General features: G+C 39.1%; 1 protein-coding gene across 1 annotated transcript in view; it reads right to left on the bottom strand.

Annotated features, from left to right (window-relative positions):
- LOC143853503 (PHD-finger and DNA binding domain-containing protein) overlaps positions 1-23164 on the bottom strand; it is a 36184-nt gene that overhangs the window by 9358 nt on the left and 3662 nt on the right. Inside the window, exons 3-7 of the mRNA XM_077363294.1 lie at positions 20871-22170; positions 20452-20746; positions 20218-20342; positions 19290-19747; positions 11812-11840 (exon numbers count right to left, since the gene is read on the bottom strand). Of these exons, the coding sequence (XP_077219409.1) occupies positions 11812-11840; positions 19290-19747; positions 20218-20342; positions 20452-20746; positions 20871-22170 (2207 nt within the window). The remainder of the gene's footprint in view (positions 1-11811; positions 11841-19289; positions 19748-20217; positions 20343-20451; positions 20747-20870; positions 22171-23164) is intronic.

Raw genomic sequence — 23164 nt, 5'->3', positions numbered from 1 at the left:
TTTCCTTTGAAAGGAAACCAGTCGTGAATGAGGAAATCAGTCCGATGGCCTGATTGGATCTCCTCTAAAACACTGCCAAGCTCTAAAACACTGCCAAGAATGGGGTCCGTGCTTAATGTCTCTAATGGAGTCAAAACATACCACACAGCACGTAATATAGTGAGTAGGAATACTCATCTGGTAAGGGCATCTGCAACTCAGTTTTGGGTCCCTGACTTGTGTCGTAGCATGAAGGTAAACTCTTGTAGGTAACTAGCCAACTTGGTGTGTCAGGCTCTTTAACATTTACTAGTTTCGAAGATGCTTAAGGGCCTTGTGATCTGAAAATAAAATGAACTCTTTGTGCACCAGGTAACGGGTCCAATGCCCCGAGGTATGAAACACAACATAGAACTCAACATCGTAAGTGGAATAGTTGAGTTTTGCCCCGTTGAGCTTCTCACTTAAGTACGCTACAGGCTTCCCACCTTGGCTCAACACGACTCTGATGCCAACCTTAGACGTATCACATTCGACCTCAAAGGGTCGCTCAAAGTCTAGGCAAGGCTATGAAATTGATCGATCCACGCATTGTTCCTTTCAAACAGCTTTCCCCGCTGCAAATTAAGCAGCTGGAAGTGTGCCTTACCATCTCCAACCTGATTAATGTTGACCTTCGTATCATCCATAGAGGATAGAGGCGTTTGCCAAGTGATTTCACCGACGAAGGCAGGGGATGGAACAGGAATCAATGAAACGACATCAATTCAAATCCTGGATCTTCGAATTGAGAGAGATCAAGAATTCTCACTATTTCTTAGATTCATGGACCAAAATCGATTCAGTGGATCTTTCACTCACATTTTTTTCCACCAAGAACGCTTTATGAAACTCTTTGACCCCGAATTTGGAGTATCCTACTTTCACGTGATTCACAGGGTTCCCCAGATGGTAATCTTAATGTGGCCGATGAACCCTCTTTTGCAATCAGTTTCCCTACAGCATTCCTTCCCAGTGCGTGCGTGCTAGAGTAAGGGATGCTTCACCCTCGTCTGCCCAGGTCAGCTCTCGCTATTCATCTAATCTCCTCACTTTTGAACAAACTCCCGTATTTTTGGACTAGGCAACTATAGTTTAGAAGGGCCGGGTGAATCATTTCACACTTGCTTAGCAGAAATAGAACACTGACTCCACTGCCTCCGCATAAGCATTGATTATTGACTGACCTGGGCATGCAACCCATAAAGGTAAAAAGACCGATCCGCGGTAGTTCAAAACTGGAATTGGCACAATATCGCGAAGTGATCGCGCTCAGACCTGGATGCAGTGACGCAAGCATTACCCAATAGAGGTTCAAACCATGCCAATCTCGAAACAGGCGTGCACTCTCTTGATCCACAGATAGCCTGGCTTTGATCTCTAAAGGGCTCCTCTCCGCCTATGATGTGAATTGGAACTTGTGAAGTAGCCCTTTGCTTTCATACAATCAGTGAACAGGCCCATTGTTGTGCTGACGTTGGGAATAAACCTCTTGTAGCGGCATGCAAGCCCATGGAAAATCCGGGCCCCATGTAAAGTCCTCAGGATCGGCCAATCGATTATAGACTGTACTTTGGATTGGTCTACGGCAATACCATCGCTAGAAATAATGTACCCAAGAAAGAGCACATGGTCAGCCATCAATATGCACTTCTTAATGGTTGCAAACAACCCATCTCGCAAATGCATCAAATGGGAGTCAGTCTCAACACTCGATACTGTGTGTGTATAACATTCAATATATATATATATATATATATATGTGTGTGTGTGTGTGTGTGTGTGTGTGTGTGTGTGAGAGAGAGAGAGAGAGAGAGAGAGAACGGTTTCTACACACAAGCGTAGATAAGTTATCTACACACTAGCTTAAAATACAGTGGGGGCCCACATTGTTTGGGTGATCAAAATTATTCATTTGATGGGCCCTCACATAAATAGGGTGTGGCCCAAAAATCAGCTTCATAGGATCATCGTAACCCTTCGAACCGTGGAGGGAAAAAATGGACAGATTTGTGAAGGTTTATACACGTCCATTTTACCTCCACAAATCATAGGGTTGGGATGATCCTATGGAGCTGATTTTTTGTGGACACCCTATCTATGTGAGGGCCAATCAAATGAATGGTTTGGATCACCTAAACAATATGCCCTCCACTGCATTTTAAGCTAGTGTGTAGATAACTTATCTACACTTGTGTGTAGAAACCGTTCTCTCTCTCTCTCTCTCTCTCTCTCTCTCTCTCTCTCTCTACATATATATATATATAGCAGAAGAGAAAAGGAAAGAATTATTTGAATTTCTCCCAAAATTCTAATAGAATTACACATCACTTGTTTTGACTTTTTTTAACAAAGGCACCCATTCAACCCACATATTTTCAATCCTACGCCCTCCCTTTATGCTTTTTAACAAAGGCACCCATTAAAGCCACATAATTTCAATCCTACCCCCCTCCTTTATGCTTTTGTAATAAAAAAACGGATTTTTGTAAACATATTACATAATACAACGGATTCAGGACGCCTTTCAAAATATTGACGAATTCCGGGCACCTTAAGAGGAACAACATATTATGGAAACCTCTATAGATTGGAGGGCTAGGATCAGCCTATGGAAATGATTTTACAGGAACAACCAATTTCTGTTGTGTTCCATCACATGGACGGTTTGGATCAACCTATGATGTGGTCCGTACAGTTCTTTGTCGGCCCGGGGTTTTTTACTAGTATATATATATATATATATATATATATATATATATATATATATATATATATATATATATATATACACACACACACACACACACACACACACACACACACACACACACACTCACTACTACTCCGGGGCGCTCCGTTTTTTTTTTTTTCTTTTCTTCTAGAATGGAATATGTGTTGTTGTTCCGGAAGACAACAACCCGTAGTGAATTTCGTAGAGCAAAATGGGTTCCTACTCCGCGGAGATAATGACTGCGTGATTTTTTTAGCCACCAGCGGGAGAGATCCCTAGGGGTGATCTGTCTGGGAAGTACTATCGGAAGAGAGTTTGTAGGTGTCGCTACAAAATTGAGAGCCTGAAAGAGGTTTATCTTGATCTCATAGATGGAGGCTACTCTGTTTTTTATGCTCTTCAAGCGTTGGAGATTCATAGAGACTGCTGTCGAAAAAATCTCATTTTAATCGGTAACAGGAAGAGTCTTAGTATTTCTCCACGTTCCTTGATGAGAAGCGTCCATGAGTCCACCTACAGATCGGGGAGTGAAGGTGAGAGGCCAGCTCTCGATTGAAGATTCTTGCCGACTAGGAAGAGAAATGGGCGATGGGTTGATGGTGGTAAACCAAACATTAAGCCTTCAGAAAGATCGTCAAGGGTTTTTGAAGGAGACTCGAAATGTATAAACTGCGGTTATTTCAACTTTAGGAAAAGAAGTTGTTGAAGGAAGTATAGGGTAAACAGATTCAAAGGAATAACTTTCGGTGATTCAAATGAAGTGGTGCTCGGCAACAGATGGGAGCAGGTTAGAGCAAGGAAGCAGGAATCTTTACGTGGACAGGGGAATATTCCCTAGTTCGCGATTAGGAATCGAGAATCATCTAGATTCCTCAAAATTGGGAATCCTGATTCGGAATTGTGGGAAACACAATTCCCATTTTTGGGAACCGCAGTTTAACGTTATGTGAAATGCAATTCCTCAACGATTCTCGGGAGATTCCCTAGCAATTCCCAACTCCCCAGCGATTCTCAAGCTTCTCTCCGGCAACTTCACGATTTCCGCTTCCAACCAGCCCAGGATCCTTCGATTCTCGCTTTCGACTCCCGCTCTGGCAACCTTGGTTTAGAGATTCAGGTCTTGATGGGAGATTCCCGAAGATTAATTTAGTTGGGCAAGAGATAGAGGATCGCAAGGAATTGCTTAATATGTGCCGATGGGGTGCACGGAAAGGGGAGGCTGGAAACTTAAGGAAATCTAGGAATGGGCTAAGAAATTATGGAAAATACCAGGCCTTGCAAAACCACTTGTAGTAAGTGACAAGGACATTCTATTTAGGTTTGAATCGGAGAATCAAGCAAGATGGGTTCTGCGTAGGGGGGGAGATGCCCTGGGAAATAATCTCTCATTCTTGCATCCATGGAACCCGAATTTCCATACTGGTGCTAAGGCTATCTGGATTGAGGCACTAGGCGCAGGGTTTTGGCTTGGTCCTCTAAGTCAAATTATCGGGTCATCATGATCAATGAGTGGCCTTTTGCCTCGGCGAAGTTTCTCACCTCAGACAGACTAGAAATACCTAACTCCATTTATTAGAGTGAACACTGAGAATAAATGCTATTTCATAGCTGTGATGAGTGTTTAAGAGGAAGGAATTCCTTATGGATTTAGTAAATATTGTCATTCCAATATGTGGGTTCCGACTTCCGAGTTCAATTCATGCTAAAACGGCTACAGAGAACGTTGAGGATGATTCGAGTTCTCAATCGTTGAGGTTTCCGCCGCCGATAAATTGTTGCCGGAGACGGGAAAAGTTTCTGATCAGGCGGGGATAGGGAAGCCAGTCCTTCTGAGGCCACAGAAGGGGGGGAGTCGACCGTTGGAGAAACCTAAATTCAAATTTGAAATGGGGTCTAATCGGGCGGAGTGTTCTTTAGCAGGTACATTGAGGCTGGCAAATACTACAGGTGGAGGTGATTGGCTCAATGAGAAGGCGAGGAGCCTTGAATTAAATTCTAAGACACGTGGCCAGAGGGGAACGGTTAAGCGGTTGATGGGAGAGGAGGGAGGTCCTACAAAGAATGATGGAAATATGCTTTCTTCCTGAACAAAGAAAAATGAGGTCAGAAACCAAATTGATGAAGATAAACATGGGGAACAGAAACATGGTGCGCTGGACACACGCCCGGCAGGAAAACGTGTCAAGTTTGTGCTTGCTCTATTGTGGGACCCAAGGCAAGGCTCAAAAGGTTAACGGTTAAGGGATGACTTCAACAGGCATATAGTTTTTGGGAAGAAGGAAAATAATAAATTAAAGATAAAGCCAGTGATCAAAAGAGGCGGTTTGTTACTTTGTTCTCTTATAAAAACAACAGTAGCAGTGGACCTCTCTTCAGACGAGAAAGAAAAATGTCCGTGTCGAGTTTACTCGCTCTGCTTAAAAGGTTCGTCCACTTTGGGGATAACTCAGGTGATGAGTTTCAGAACCCTAATTTTGAGGAACCCTCCAATCGTAATCATCGGATGGGAGTGGGTGCTTCATCGAGATTCAAGCGGCTGGGGCAGGGTAGTGAAAGGAAGATGAAATGTCAGGAGCTTTTCAGAAAGGCGGCAGTGGTGCTAGAAATACCTTAAACTCCAATGGAACAAGCTTCAAGTGAAGGCGAAAGGAAAGGAGGAAAAAATAATGGATATGTCAGCTAAGAAAAGCCAGAAAGATGCCTCTGTTCCGCTCTATGAACTGCCACTTTTCCAACAAAATTTGCATGTAGAATCTATGGCAGGTGAAAATCAGGAGAGAATACCGAAGACTTGCAAGTGCAGACAAAAGCGACTCATGGGGTCGTCTTACAAGGAGAAATTTGGATGTCTCGAGACTCAATGGACGTGGATCTTAGTGCCAAGATCAGAGAATGTCTTCAAAGGGATGATGAAGAGTCAGGGGAGGCAGTTTCGAAGACTGTGGAGGAAGAAAACATGAGCTGTTGGAAAATTTTAAGGAGATGAAGAAGATGGGAAGTTGTTTGGGGATTGGTTGGGAGGAGAAAGTGGACGAGAGAAAGATGTTCTTTGATAGTGAGAGGCGTGGTGCTGTGAAAGGGAAAAAAGGGAAGACTCCTAGTAAAGGAGGCAGGGGGCTTAAATCCTTGTTAAGTTAATTAGAGGGTTTTTATGGCTGTACATATAGTTTTTTGGGAGCTTTGATGGGCTGCCTCTTTGGATGTGTTTGGAAAGGTGCTTTCTTTGATTTGGTACCATGTGATCGTGTAGATGGAAAGGCTGAAGGAGTGTTTAGTTTTGATTCTTGAGTGGGCTTGAGGGACAGTGGTCCTTCGTTGCTCAGGTTCTTTTGTCCCTTAGTTGGTCAACCTTGTGTTGTGTTCTTTGGTGGTTTTGCATATATGAGGATGGATGAAGATAAGGTGTTGGAAGACTCATCTGGTTGAGAGTCTTGGTTTCAATGTTTGTTATGAGAGGTAGTATTTCGCACTTTCAGAGAGTAGGGTGGAAGGCTACTCTGGGGTTTATGGGGTTTATTTGTTGACTTTTTATCCTTTTGGTCCATTGGAGAATTCTCCTATGGTATTTTATGATGTAATGTAATGTGGCGGGACAACCTGTTCCCATCACTTTGTACATCGTACCCAATATGAATATATATGTCATTTTTCAATATATATATATATATATAATCAAAGTAAACCACAAAGCACTTCCCAATAAAAGATAGGAGAACTTGATTCATCCCCCTCATAAATGAGTTGAAGATTTTGGAAAGCCCAAACCGCAGCACAAGCCACTCATGTAGGTTGTCTCGTGTTTTTAAAGCCTTATCAAATCCACCTGGCCAGGTATTTTTCTAGGCCTACTGCTCTGACCAAAACCGTAGATGTTATCCTATGAAATAGGTGGAGAATTCCATGTCGGATATCACTATTGACCTCAAAGGTTTGTCCAACACTCCAGTACTACCCTCTAGTGACTCCAAGAGAATCACGGTTAGATAGACCAAGAATGAGAAACTCGCCAACAGACCAATATGACCCCTCAGGTCAAAAGACATGTAAAGGGTCATGTTTGGTAGAATAGCTCAACTGTCTCCTTTCCACAAGCGATTCTAATGTGATCCTGTTCAGTACGCAACCTCATTGTCATACCCATTCTATCTTGCTTAGGATCCACTACCCGAGTGATTACTTAGGGTCCACTACCCGAGTGATTAAGATAAGTCACTCCACATCTCATGCATGTTGGCAAGATAGATGCTAGTTGTATACAGAAAGAGGTGTCCAACCGTAACCCCAACTAGGAACTATTAAGGTCTGGAAAGAACCAGAATCTCATATTTCCTTGCTCCCTAGGATCTGAGAATCCATGAGCATGGGTTTCCTACTTTGCTACCTAAGGACAAATACGTGTCAACAACAAGTAGCATGTCACACATATTTAACTTATAGTTACTCATTAATTGTCATGAAAAGAAACTTTTATTGATTAACATGCGAAATATAGTGGGTTTTAGGGCACCTACTCTAACAGTCTCCCACTTGCCCTCAAAGCCAGTTATGCATATATCTTAGACCCATCCCCTCAACATAGGGTGCATCTAGAGTTTCTAATTACCGACCTATTAGTTTGGTAGGGTACCTCTATAAGGTATTAGCGAAAGTTCTTGCTAATAGACTTTCTCTGATTGTCAGAGAGCTTTGTCAACACAAGGCAGATTTTGGATTGTTCACTTGTTGCAAATGAGGCCATTGATTCCTACTTAAAGACAGGAGAAAGTGGCATCATGTGCAAGTTGGACATGGAAAAAAGTTGGACATGGAAAAAGCCTAAGCCAGAGTGGAGTGGGGGTGTTTGGATTATCTATTGGGGCGTATGGGGTTTGGGACTTTGGGGACCAGTGGATTAGAAGATGTGTTGATTCTGCATGATTTTCGATTCTGATAAATGGGGCACCTAAGGGTTTCTTTAAATCATCTAGAGGCCTCAGACAGGGTGACCCTCTTTCCCCTTTCCTTTTTGTTATTGTTGCTGAGACTTTGAGCAGATTGATGGTAAGGGGGAGCAGCAAAGAGTTATTTCAAGGCTTTATAGTCGGTCGTAATCAGGTAGAAGTGACTCACCTTCAATTTGTTGATGATACTCTTTTATTCTGTTCTCTGAAGGCCTCTCATATCCTCAATTTGAAGGCTACCCTTAGATGCTATGAGTTAATAACGGGGCAGAAAACCAATTTTCATAAGTCTAGAATGTTTGCTCTAAACATTTCGAATCATAGGGCTCTCGAGTTTGCTAAGATTGTGGGATGCCAACTGGATTCTCTTCTGTCTTCGTATTTAGGTTTACAGCTAGGGGTGGGTATACCTAAGAAGATTTTGTGGGACCCTTTAGTGGAGAGGATTGAAAGAAGGCTTCAAATGTGGAATAGAAATCTTGTATCTAGAGGTGGGAGATTAGTTCTAGTTAAGGCAGTGTTGGCGAACATTCCTATCTTCTTTTTGTCTCTATTTAAATGACCGGTTAGTGTGGTGTTGAGAATTGAGCAGATTCAACGTAGCTTCTTATGGGGGGGTCGAGCCATAAGAAGGGTATCTCACTTGTGAAATGGGAGAAGGTATGTCTATCGATCAAGAATGGCGGTCTTGGGATTAGGCGAATTCGAAAATTTAACCATGCCTTATTAGGTAAGTGGTTATGGAGATATGGGATGGAGCGTGATATGTTATGGGTTAAGGTGTTGAGTAGTAAGTATGGATCCAAATCAGGCAATTGGGAGTCGGATGATCAGTTTAGTAGGAAAGGTTTGACTGTTTGGTGTGATATATTGAAGTTATCTCATGTGTTTAGTGAGGGTGTCCAATTCAAAGTATACTCGGGGGATCGTATTAGATTTTGGTATGATGCTTGGTGCTCAACCGCCCCCCTTAGGGACATATATCTAGAGTTATTTGTTGTTGCTTCTTCGAAGGAAGCCTTGGTTCGTGATTGTTTTGTTCGTGAGGGGGTGGTGTGGTGTGGAAGCCGGCTTTCAGGAGAAATTTCTTTGATAGAGAGTTGGAAGCATTTTCACAGTTTATCGAGTTGCTAGAATCTTGTTACATTAAGCGGACTGGGTCGGACAAAAGAGTTTGGAAATTGGACTCATCTGGCTTCTTTTCGAGAATCTTTTTATTCGCATTTAGTTCCTTGTATTGAACACTCTATCTCAGCAAAGTTGTGGAAATTCCATTGTCCACCTAGAGTGTGTTTATTTGGGTGGGCGGCAAGCAGGGATAGGTTCATAAGCGGGATATGTGCTTGGTGGACCATTGCCCCTTATGCCTGGAAGATGGAGAGTTGGCTTGCCATCTTTTTATCCATTGCAAAGTTGCTAGAGAAGTATAGGGTAACATTCTATAGAGATTTGGTATTTGTTGGGTGTTCCCCTTCTCTATCCCGGATGTGATTCTGTGTTGGGAGTTGGTGCCAATAAAGAAAAAGGGTAAGATGCTTTGGAAAATTTGCCTTCTTGCTACATGGTGGGTGTTATGGAAGGAGAGAAATTCAAGGGTATTTGAGGGATCCAGTAGATCGCCTCATCAACTATACATTAAGACCATAGCTCTTACCATCTCTTGGGCGAAGAGCTTACCTACCTTTCGCTTTGTCTCTGCTTTTGATTTGTGGGAGGGATGGAGGGAGGTATGTTCCAGTGGAGAGAATCGATCATAGATTGTAGAAAAGTGGGAAGCTCCTCCTTCTGGTTTGATGAAGATCAATTTTGATGGTTCGAGCTTGGGAAATCCGGGGCCAGCGGGTATTGGTGGCCTTAGCCGCGATCATAGAGGGGAGACCGTTTGGGCCTACTCGGGGCCGATTGGGGTGTGTGATTCAAATGTGGCGGAAGTTAGAGCGGCATACCAGGGAATTAAACGGATTGACAGAGAGCTTCTTGACTCTACTATTGTGGAGGGGGGTTCACAAAATGTGATCAGATGGTTGCGTGGATCAGTGGTACCACCATGGAGATTTTGGTCATTATTTGATGAAATTTTTTATTTAGTTGAGGGATCCTCCATTGTATTCAATCATGTTCGCCGAACTGCTAATAGTGAGGTGGATTCGTTGGCTAGATCTAGGATTGAGAGGATGGGTTTGGAGTGGTTTTATTGTTTGCCTACTTGAGGTTCCTGTAATGTTTTATCCTTATTTCTATTTTTCCATGTAATTTGTAGGGGGACTTTCTCAGTCTTCCCTTTCTTTTAATTCAATTGGCTTACCATTTCAAAAAAAAAAATCTTTGTAGTGGTGGATCGATTATCCAAGATGGCCCATTTTATACCATGTTCTTGGACTGTCAATGCATCAACATGTTGCTGAATTGTTTCTCAGGGAGGTTGAGCATCTATACAGGGTGTCATCGCCGACTACCATTGTTTCAGGTCGTGATGTCAAATTCACAGGTCATATATGGCACACATTTTGGAGGAAATTGGGCGCTCACTTAAAATATACCAGCACTGTGCACGCTCAAACTAATGCGCAGACAGAATTTGTTAATACATGCGTGATGAGTCCGTCTTGTCTTAACCACCTCTAATTCAGCCCATAACTGTGGTTTATCTGATCTTCGTTGAGGACCATACACCCCGGAGAAGACCCAGATTGGCATATCTGCATTCCTTCTCAACACTACTGATACGACATACTGACCCACCATATTGTCTATTCCCTCCATGGATGCAGAATCCAAAGCAATAAGAACTCCTCCCACTGCCCCAACTGCACTAATCATGGCATAGTCCCACAATGCATTGACCCCCATCTCCCTTGGCTCTGCTCTGTTTATACTTTCCAATTTTCCATGTTTGTCTCCTGAACACAAAAGATCTCTTCATTTTTATCGGATAAAATTTCACCTGGGCCTTTATGCTAAATATGTAATCAAATAGAGGATACTTCCAAGCTCTACTAAAGAAAAAAAACTCAAGGATGAGTCCTCTTGAAGGGGAATGTAGTCAAAGTCCCTGGTCAACCTCAGAAATCTGAAAGGATGAGAAAACATGAGTACAAAAGAGGGGTTTCCAGGTGATGATACTGTTGACATCATCATCATGCAGCATGCTGATGTCAGCAGAAGTCCCAAAACAGTTTGATTTGGGTTGGCATGTACAAGATGCGTTATTTTGATTTATGTGGAACTTTAACTCGAACTTTAGCATTAACTTGTGGGATTTCTGATGGGCTAAAGTGAAAATACAGCATAGGATTTCTTTTGCTATTTGTTTATATTTTCTGTTTATAAGACATTTGATTACTAAAAATGTATTTTAGGGTCATGTTTGAAGTCTGATCTTCCAAGCATATAATTTGTTAATTGTATCAATTTGTTTGTTGAGTTTCTTTTGCAATTTTAACGCTCTTGGGTTGTATCAAAAGTTGTTAAATTACATCATGTGACACAATGGAAATTTAACATGAAGTCCTCTATTACATACGAGAGAAATAAAAATAAGGAAGCAGATAGATACACCTCTTAGTTTTGTAACATTATATCCCTTCTTTATGTTGAAATTTTCTTGTGGCAGTCAGAAATCCCAATGAGCTGTATGAGCCAATGAATGAGTCTAAAATATAGAGCTATATGTTACGAAAAGAAGGGGATGCAAACATCAGCTTCTTAATATTATTATCTAATAGGTGGTAATAGTAGTACTAGTACCAATGACAATAAAAACCTCAATAAATGAATTAATTGCCCCCATAAAAAATAATAAACACAAATTCCAAAAAAATAATAATATCAACATCTGCACGAGTAACATGCTAACCAAAATTGATCCCTAGCATCATTGCCTATCACTAAGAAAAACTCCAAATTTTTATTTTTTTTTGAATGGCAGAAAAACTATAAAAATTACTCTATATCTGACTAATCCATTTACAGTGACATCCAAGCTTCTTAACATATTAACTAGATTCTCTCATAATTAAATTTAACTACATATGAAAATATTAAAAAAGTAAATATAAATTTAAAGAGTGAATAATTAATAACAAAAGGCCAACCAAATACTCGGAAATGTCAACTTACCTTCACAAAATTGGCAGTTCACAGCTTCCCTGCAAAGTAAAAAACATAAGTAAACTGCCATGGACCTAATACAAAATAATAAAAGTGGTTAAATAATTAGAAAATGGCCAAGAGAAAAACATAAACTATATTAAAAAATATATATGATTCTAATTATCAGATGCCCTTGGGATATTCAAAACTCCGAAGTAATTCAACTACTGTGACTAAATCTTAGGCCCTTGAGAATTAGCATATCAATGTTCTACAACTGTGACCTAGAGATTTGCATCCACCAAGGCACTAAACATGAAATACATACTTAGAAACCTACAACAGTTGTCAAGAGAATAGTAACTCAACAAATTACCCATGGAGTTGGGAAAATTCATCAATATCTTATGCAAACATTTTTAAAAGGTCAGATATGTTCCAACATAACTTAAAATGGATCCAGTTCATAATACCATGAATACAACCATAAACTTCTCGAGTTTAAGCATACAATTTGTAACTTTAGAAATTTATACAAAAAATTATCGAGATATTTCAATTATCAATTGTTTTGGTTGGAGAAACAACGGCCAATGGAAAATATAAGTAACATGGTGCAACCAATAGGGAAAAAAGATAGGTGGCTGGTGAGTTTTCTTTTTTCTTTTTTGAAAGATACTACCAATCCCTTTTTCGAAAGGAATGAAATTTAATGGCAAAAGGGGTGGTGAGTTTTCTTGCTCCCCAGTAACTCAGTAAGACAGAAATAAATGGATGGTTAGGGAAATAGAGGTCAAAGAGAAAAGCAAAGAGAAATTTAATGAGATTCGTATATCTGGTGTTATGTGCAACCTCGCTTGAAAGAAGAAATGAGTACCAATTGATAATATGATGCAGGTTAATAATAATTCAGAAGTTTGCACTTCTGGGGCCATCCCACTTTTAATGGGAAGGATTTCTACATGTTTTTGTAAAGACAATGACACCATATAGCTTCAACACAGAGGGAGTGTTCTCATTGGCTGAGAGTGACAACAGTTCTTTTCTCTCAGTGCAACAAATAGCTACATAATAAAAAGACATAAATGAGGGTACTTCTTATGCCATTAGTATGTCAAGAGATAATGAAGAATGGTTCATGAAAACAAAGAGCAGAAGTGATATAATGAGGAAGATAACAATATTGATAGCCATTGTTTATGTGTTCAATCTCACGTCAGAAAAGAAAAGCGTAGCAAATGACAACCTAATGTAGGTTAATGAGAGTCCGGAAATATGGGAAAGGCTGTACATCCACATAAGGGAGAATAAGACAAGGGGATCCCATTTCCGATGATCCCTTACGTTAGCTGTCGAGTCCATCGGCTATATTTTTACAAAAGCCATGAAGGCTGTTTTACAAGGGTTCGGATTCGTGTTGGATCTGACATGGATTCGAGGTGTCGGATTCGGCAAACCATAAAAAGTACGATTCATGGATTCGGTAATTTACTAATTTTTATTACATAAAATAAAATTTTAAAAATTTAATTATGTATATATATATATATATGAGAAAACGGTTGAGAGTTCTCTACACACTAGCTTAAAATACAGTGGGGGCCCACATTGTTTGGGTGATCCAAGCCATCCATTTTAAAGGCCCTCACATAGATAGGGTGTCTACAAAAAATCAGATCCATAGGATCATCCCAACCCTACGATTTGTGGAGGTAAAATGGATGTCTTTAAACCTTCACAAATTAGTCCATTTTTTGCCTCCACAGTTCGAATGGTTAGGATGATCCTATGGATCTGATTTTTTATGGACACCCTATCTATGTGAGGGCCTTAAAAATGAATGGTTTGGATCACCCAAATAATGTGGCCCCCACTGTATTTTAAGCTAGTGTGTAGATAACTTATCTACACATATGTGTAGGAACCGTTCTCTCTCTCTCTCTCTCTCTCTCTCTCTCTCTCTCTCTATATATATATATATATATATATATATATATATATATATATATATATATATATATATTCACCATTCAAATATATATATATATAGAGAGAGAGAGAAAAGTGTAGCTACACGACTTAGCTGTATGTGTAGCTAACTTAGCTACACCAACGGCTTAAAATACAGTGGGCCCCACATTGTTTGGGTGATGCAAACCATTCATTTGATGGGCCCTCATATAGATAGGGTGTGCCCAAAAGATCAGCTCTATAGGATCATCCCAACCCTATGACTTGTGGAGGCAAAAATGGACGCGGAAAAACCTTCACAAATCTGTCCATTTTTGCCTCCACAGTTTGAAGGGTGGGGATGATCCTATGGAGCTGATTTTTTGGGCACACCCTATCAATGTGAGGGTCTATCAAATGAATGGTTTGGATCACCCAAACAATGTGGGCCCACTGTATTTTAAGCTGTTGGTGTAGCTAAGTTAGTTACACGTATGTGTAGCTTCACTTAACTCATATATATATCTTAACTCATATATATATATATATATATATATATATATATATATATATATATATATATATTCATGAAAATTTTGAGGGTCGAGGGCTCAAGGCGTTAGGGTTTTTATTAAAAGAGTCAAAAAAGAAGAGAGAAGGGGGCGACATTCGAGGGTGGAGGGTCGAGGCGCTAGGATTCTTATTAAGAGAGGACAGGGTGTGCTTTTATAAAAAACGCGTTTAAAGGAAAAATATATAGGATTCACTTTTTAAAAGAAAACGATGTGTCGGGTGAATCTCGAAAAAAGGATACATGTGGGACACGACTACGACAAGAATCCAATTGTGTCCCACATGAATCCATGTCTGATTCGCATGTCGGCGACAAGGATTTGGCATAGGGAGGCAAAGAATCCATGCAACGCAACACAAAGGCATCTTAGTATCTTCTGAAAGGCATCGCAGTATCAGTAATGGCAAAAGCATCACTGGCCCAAGAGGAAGTTATAAACATTTTATTGGCATTCATTGAAGAAAAATTTCGGTCAAAAAATTAATAGAAATAAGTCATCGTTTGAAGAATCAATATGGAGGAGTAGAGAGTTGGAAAGTTAAATATCTCTCTCACAGGAAAGATTATCCTCTTAAAATCATCCCTTTCAAACATTCCCACATCTTTTCTTCCTTTGGCAAAAAAAATGGAAGGATTTATAGAAATTTCCTTCGAAGTGATGATCCATTGTTTTGTAAAGTCTGAATGCTAAATTGGCGAACTGTATGTAACCCCAGAAAAGAAGATGGGGGTAATGCAGAAACCTGATCTCCTTACCAAGTGTTGGTGGAGGTGAGTCTCCATATCGGATGACCTTTGGCCCATAATCATTGTGGACTAATTTCAAAAGGGAGTTGCCTTTGGCTTGGCAAATGAAAGCAAGAGGAATCACATATTTGAAATTCTTGGAAATCAGATTTAAACATTATATCAAAGTTAATTCACCTTATTGTGGGTAATGGTCCCAATTCATTCTTATGGCTGGGTAAATGGCACGAAAATTCCACAATGGCTTCAAAAGTTGAAATATCCGGTAAAAATAACAGTTATTATGCATAAAAACTATTCACATGTTACTATTCCCCTCAGTTTTTTCTATAAATAGAGCAGCCGCGAAGAGAAAAGGAAGAAAGAGAAAGAAAAGGGAGGAAGAGAGGGAGAAGAAGGAAAAGCCTAGGAGAATCAATTCTTCATGATCGTTATCATCTTCAAGGTCAAGCATCTTCAAATTCCCACTTCTCAGATTTGATAAGGCAGGTGATAGCTAGACTCGACTGATATCTTTTCTCAATGAAAGTGATAGGAATATGATTATATGTTGTTTTATTCAGATATTTCTTATCCGTTTTACTTCAAATATTCATTGTTTACATTTGGAAAATATCAAATCATATTTGTTTCAAAATGATGAAATGTGTTTCATTCTGAAAAATGAAATGAAATGTTGGATTTCATATGAACGAAAAGTTTGAACGAAAATGAGAAATGGAAAAGGTAAATGTAAGATAATCTCTCTCGTGTGACGTGTTTGTACCTCTGAGCCGTCGACTTACCCAAAAGCGGAAGCGGGCCAAGTCCAAAGCGGACAATACGAGGGTGAGGCGTATCGTTACAGGAAATAGAAACAGTTGGAAACTATTGGGCTTTAAATGGTTTGTTTTACTATCTGGTTAAATTGTTTCTATAAAAAATCCTATTAGTATTAGTTTTAAATTCACATTATGTTCTATACAAAATACTGCATATTTTTATAGAACTGTCTCTTATTATTGATTTCAGCTACTTGTCGAAGCTTCTACATACCTACTCTCCTAATCCACTTTTTCCCACCAGGATTTAAAAATTTGGATGCGGGAGTATTTGTCAATGAGGAACCTTAGTTATGAGAAGTGTTAAAGCAACTTGAGGAAATACGGAAATGATGAACCTAGTTAATCTCCTCAGATGTAAAAAGGTTTTAAATATGTCATACTTGGGTTTTTTGTAGATTCAGGATGTACTTTAACCTTCCACTGTGGAATTATAGGAATAAATATGTCTTGTTGCCCGTAGCGATCCGTGCAGTAAAAATCCGGGTCGTTACAGTTGGTATCAAAGTTGCATCCCCTCTAGTAGGGTGTGTTGGTCCCACACTGGAACCAGAGAGAAAAAGTTCTTGGGCTATTTGTGTAGATCCCCACCTTCCCTGTGTAGAGGCGTCTTCTGCGGAAAAACAAAACCAGGATGGCTGCAGTCTAGAACCAGACAATATCAGAGCCACCAGATTTAGTCTGTGAGGAACCTGGTTGCACGAGTCTTGGGTATGTCTTAGGAAAGGGGTTAGGTAGATGAAACATAGACAATAAATCGAGCTTGAAATATATCTAATCCTCCTTGTGCTCGTCTTACAGATACAGAATGTAACCATTGCTTGTTACGATTAGGGTAGAACCTTTTTCTCCTGAGAGTATGGAGAGAGGAATTTCGGGGAAGAAATTCTTTTAAGGGGTGTAGAATGTAAAAGCAGGAAAAAATAACAGTTATTATGCATAAAAACTATTCACATGTTACTATTCCCCTCAGTGATAGCTAGACTCGACTCATATCTTTTCTCAATGAAAGTGATAGGGATATGATTATATGTTGTTTTATTCAGATATTTCTTATCCGTTTTACTTCAAATATTCATTGTTTACATTTGGAAAATATCAAATCTTATTTGTTTCAAAATGATGAAATGTGTTTCATTCTGAAAAATGAAATGAAATGTTGGATTTCATATGAACGAAAATGAGAAATGAAATAAATGGAAGAGGTAAATATACGATAGTCTCTCTCGTGTGATGTGTTTGTACCTCTGGGCCGTCGAATTACCCAAAAGCAGAAGTGGGCCAAGTCCAAAGCGGACAATACGAGGGTGAGGCGGATCATTACAGGAAACTTCGGAAATAGAAATAGTCGGAAACTATTGGGCTGTAAATGGTTTGTTTTACTATCTGGTTAAATTGCTTCTATAAAAAAATACTATTGGTATTAGTTTTAAATTCACATTATGTTCTATACAAAATACTGCATATTTTTATAGAACTGTCTCTTATTATTTATTTCAGCTACTTGTCGAAGCTTCTATATACCTGCTCTCCTAACCCACTTTTTCCCACCAGGATTTGAAAACTTGGATGCGGGAGTATTTGTCAATGAGGAACCTTAGTTATGAGAAGTGTGAAAGCAACGTGAGGAAATACGGAAATGATGAACTTAGTCAATCTCCTCAGATGTAAAAAGGTTTTAAATATGTCATACTTGGGTTTTTTGTAAATTCAGGATGCACTTTAACCTTCTGCTGTAGAATTACAGGAATAAATATGTTTTATTGCCCGTAGCGATCCATGCAGTAAAAATCCGGGTCGTTACAAAAGTAACCTATGTTTTTAAAAGGGCTGTAATTCCTAGAGCTCTAATTAAGGATTACATAGACCAATTTGAGTTTTGCTAAAGGGTTCCTCCATTCGGACAACTAACGGTATTTAACTCTAGGTAAAAATCCAAGAAGATATCTTTCAATCTGACTGAAGACAATGTTGCTTGGCCTTATGCACAATTGTGGAAATTATGGCAAAAAATTCTGGCAATAATAGACATTTGTTTATGGAAAATTTTGTTTCCAACTGGTATGTGGATCACGTGGAAAGATGGACATGAATACATGATAGCATTTTTAATAATAAAATTAACTTACATTGTAAAATTATAAATTGGATTACAATTGAATTTTCTGAGAGGGTTGCTAAGGTAAATTATTTTACCAGCCCGTCCACTCAAGAGATTACGGTAAAAATCCAAGAAGATATCTTTCAATCTGACTGAAGACAATGCTGCTTGGCCTTATGAACAATTGTGGAAATTATGGCAAAAATTTCTGGCAATAAGAGACATTTGTTTATGGAAAATTTTGTTTCCAACTGGTATGTGGATCATGTGGAAAGATGGACATGAATACATGATAGCATTTTTAACAATAAAATTAACTTACATTGTAAAATTATAAATTGGATTACAATTGAATTTTCTGAGAGGGTTGCTAAGGTAAATTATTTTACCAGCCCGTCCACTCAAGATATTACGGTTGACTGAATTAAGATAGATTTGTGCGGAGCTCCCCCCCCCCCCCACCCGAACCCAAAAAAATACAACTCTAGTTGCCTACCCTATGTTTAGGCTCTTCCAGATGTCTGTTGGGTTATGGACAACTTTGATGGTAGTAGCAAGCTCCACAATGGAAGGTTTGGTGAGACCTAGTCACATAGGGTTGGGGAAGTCGTCACTGACTCTCACTCCCGCGTTTTTCTTTCCTTTGTAGGGCCTTCAAGGATCAATGAGGAATTAGAGAAGTTCGGGCAGTTTGGAGTTTGGACTACTGTCAGATTGATTCGTTGCGTCGGGGTTTTGAAGCTGTGGATTGAAGGTGATTCTCTATTGATTCATTACATTAGGGTTTTGAAGCTATGGATTGAAGGCGATTCTCTCAACACTATTCAATGGCTCCATAGGGAAGTTGTTTCCCCTTGGAGATTTAGGCATTATTTTATAGAGTTTCTTGATATTTGAGGAGAGATAGAGTGTCTTCTCCCATATTCACAAAGAAGGAAACGCATCTGTTGATTATCTTGCGAATTTGGTGCCTCTTAACCCAAGTTATTGATTTGGCATGGTTTGCCTAAGTTGTAGTTCTGGGTCACCGTTTCTTTTTGTTTTTGGTGTTATGGTGGGTTGCGTTGCTGCTCCCTCTTTGTTTTAGGGGTGTTTCCATAACTTTTCTATGGTATAAAGTTCACCTTTTCGATAAAAACAAATTTGTTTGCAATCGAAAGACACAAGAAGTTTTATCCGTCTTGTAAGGGCTACAAATTAGGTTCTAAACATAAGACCATATCCAAAAATGAAGTTTTAAAAATATCAATGGGAACCTATTACCAATACATATATGTTTAAAAATTCAATGCACAAGAGACTGGTGTAATACCTGATCAGTACATCTTTGTTACAGTGACCACATTGATAGGTCTCAAATTTCTCTGCTCTTGATAAAATATGTGAAAGTCCTTTTTGTCTTGAGGGCTTCTTTCTTTTGCCTCCCTCATAAAGTAGCCCAGAATTTGACTTACTAGCTGTGCGGGCTAGTTTTTTCTCTTCATAAGCCTTCAATAAATGTAGAGGTACATAAGATTCATTGAGCCAATATTTCTTCCTTTCATTCAATGGTTCTTCAAGCATCACCCCATGCCTGGTAACAGTATGAGGGATACTTTTTCTCTTTCCAAAATCAAGTAGATAGTTGACTTGTGTTCCCTCTACACACTTCCTGCGGATAGTCACCTTCTTCAATGACCTCGCTAGTTTTTTAGATTCCTTGGCCAACTGAGGGAAAAGTTGTGTGTTTGCAAGATCATCCCACCTAATATTCGAATAAAGATCTCTAACCTGATAACAAAAGAGATGGTAATGAATCCAGGACTTCAAAAGCATCTAACAGACCACATAGAGTGAGAGCATAGTTAGCAAAATCGGTGTTTTTTCAAAAAATGTCGTTTAAAACTCGTTTTAATGGTTTGCTGTTTAAAACTTCGTTTAAAACTTTAACAGTAAAAAAACTCCATATTGTTTAGGAAAACGCTTTAAACACGTTTAAAAAAACGAGTTTTAAACGTATTAAACACGTTTTTTGGCAAATTATCCAACTTTACCCCTGCTATATTTTGTAAATTACAAAATTGTAAATGCATTTTTTTGTGTTTCCGTTTTTTTACTCCGTCTTTTGAACCAAAACCGTACTAAACTCGAATTTTTGTCGTCCCACTTTATAGACGAAACACGTTTTGCTAACTATAAGTGAGAGATGTAAGTGCCATAATCTCAAAATAAATAAGTGGTGGACATCAGGTGTTTATTACCTGGCAAGCAAGCTGTGCGACACTTGTTGACATCTCAACCAGAGCTCGCCAGGCAATGTATTTGCTTCTCTTGGCAAACTCTGAACCATCAGGATATAATATACCAGGAATCTTTCTACATCCAGCTGCGGAATTTTAAACTTGAAACACAATCAGAACAATTACTCAAAGTGATTTTTTTATTTTTATTTTTTTGAAAAAATTGCTAAGTCATAACATGACGAAAATGCAGACCTTGTCGACCACCCATGGAAGCCAATGATTGAGGCAACACCTTCCAGCGGAACACTTGACGCGAAAGTCTTCCACCCCTCCACCAATGGATACCCGATGTAGTATTAGCATGAGAAACAAAATTGGAGCCGGCATCGGAATTATTCTTTCGGGCGAGCTTTTTACCACTCCCATGCTTCGAAGAAACATGAGTTGAAGTTGTCAAGACATGAGAAGCGGATCCCACCATAACAGCAGAATCCACTTGTTTCATCCACTCCGCTGAGAGTGCAATACGCCGTATGTTTGACTCTAACTGTCCAATTTCACTTGCCATAAATTAATTGCATAGAAAGCAGTAAGGGAAAACGGGGAAAAGCTCTAAAAATAAAGGTAGCAAACAATATTTCTAGGTTAATGGATTCAAAGAAACTACATACAATAAGCAGTAGAGGCTTTACTGAGGAAACATCGGATGCCTTGAGGACACTTTTCCGCCACTGCTTACTGTGATGTGGATTCTCCCATGGGCCCGACAGAAGCCCGTGCAAACACTCTTCGATGGAGAGAATATGATATATGACAAAGCTAAGGTGGCTTTTCCTGTTCCGTTTAGAACGAAGGCCAACCGCCCTAATTTTCGAACAATCGGGAACACTTTTATCGACCACATTAAACAAACAACCTCTGTCACTGGAAGTTTTGCAAGAGAAGCACCACCCACAATTTTCCTTTTGTGCATCCACATTCAATCTCTGAATACTTGACCAACAAAACTTCATTGATTTCTTGGAGATAGCTTTTAGCTGTGCCGAAATTATCTCCTCTTCAGATATTTTGGAGTCCTTTACTTTTTCAGATGATTTACGTACTAACTCTTCAGCAACAGAATGTGCCATTTGACCAAAACTGTAGTAGTTAACATAATAACCAAGTTCAAACAGTGTTTGAGATGCCACCTCTTTCCGCAATTTTGTTGGAAATAATGTGGGTTCAGGAACCTTGAACCCTCTCTGGTTGCGTTCTACAATATCAAGATCTGTAGGTTCCTGTACAAACTCTTCATTAAATGAATTTATTTTTGGTTGGATTTTAAGCTCAAGTGAAGAATCAGATTTCATGGAACAATCTGTTCCTGCTTTATGAGAATTTTGAATGAACATAGTTGCCGCAGAATCTCCAGAGCTAGCAAATGTACTTGCCATCTCTATAGACTGACATATGGTCTCGGACTCTGAAATATTACATCTTTGATGGCCATCATCCACAGAAATAAAGGAATTTTCACTGGGTTTTGTTTCATCAATGGGCTCTCCTTTAATTGAAGAATTTTCAATGGGCTTTGTTTCATCAATGGGCTCTCCATTAATTGATGAATTTTCAATGGGTTTTGTTTCATCAACGGGCTCTCCATTAATTGATGAATTTTCAATGGGTTTTGTTTCATCAATGGGCTCTCCTTTAATTCCATTTTTCATTGAAACTGGGAGGAATGAAGAAGACAAATGAGCGGCACGGATTTCATTGTCCATATCCAAGTCAGTGGAAACTGTTTGAGTGTCAAGGTCAATATGACTTTTTTCTCCAATGGGGAGAACAGGAATGTCCCAGTGCATGGAAATCGCACTTATTATGTCACTGTAAGATATATCTGACGACTGTAAGAATTTAATGACAGCATACAAATCATTCTTTTTGTAATAACAGAATGATTCTGTGCCACTGCCACATGAATCTGACCTGCATATTGACAAACATGTGAATACCCCCAGTCATATCTAGATCAAGAAAAAAGATTGAAATATCAATCAAAAAAGGCAAAAGGAAAGGTCACCGCAACAAAATAACTTAAAATACATTCCTATGGAATTTATTGGGAATAATATTGTAACACACTAAAATGACAAATAATGAGCCGTACATAAAGAATAAATAACAGGGAAATACAAAAGAATATCAGATAACAATATATGGTGAACAGGATTAATAATAACTTAAAATCGTTATAAGCATTAGCACATAATATGGGATTAGGCTTTTATAGTTGAGTGTGCGTGCGTGTGTTATATTGGGGACTGATATCAGCACTACCATATTTTGATAATGGCACTACCCACTTTTATTTACACTTTTCGGATTGGATCTTGATAGCAAGGTTTTAAATTTCGGTTTCAGTTGTCACGGAAACAGAAATGTTTCGTTTTCGGTTGGAAATTTCAGTAAAAATCCTGTAAAATCAAGGAAACATATGCAAATGATATAATTCAAAGATAAAACTTGAGGAAATGCTAGAATAAGCACAAACACACACTTAGAAACCATCACATGAGCAAGACAACCATCCATAATGGTTTAAAAACATCGAACACCTAGTAACATGCTCTGTTGTGCATGTTCGCTAATTTAGTGCATACCAAATTTCACATATACTTCATATAAATATTGGTTCATCCATTTCAGTTTCAGTTTCAATGGAGATAGAAATGGAAACATTTCGGTCATTTCATGTCGGTTTTGGTGGAAATTCAAAACCATGCTTGATAGGATCTTGAGTATTGTCACGGTCGTGGAAAGCTAATTGAAGAAAGAGCATAAAAAAGTGATTAGGGTCGCCTGGTAGTGCAGATATCATACCCTTTATATATATGAGGAAAAGGATTGTACGCTCGAGTGTACCAAGCTTATGGTACGCTCGAGTGCCCAATCACATGTGGGCCCACTTTATTAGGATGAT

Source organism: Tasmannia lanceolata, unplaced genomic scaffold (genome assembly GCF_043159265.1).
Source record: "Tasmannia lanceolata isolate RefF3 unplaced genomic scaffold, GAP_Taslan_0.1 ptg000019l, whole genome shotgun sequence".
Lineage (NCBI taxonomy): Eukaryota > Viridiplantae > Streptophyta > Magnoliopsida > Canellales > Winteraceae > Tasmannia > Tasmannia lanceolata.
Note: the sequence above shows the minus strand (reverse complement) of the source record. Positions and strands in the feature narration are given on the sequence as shown.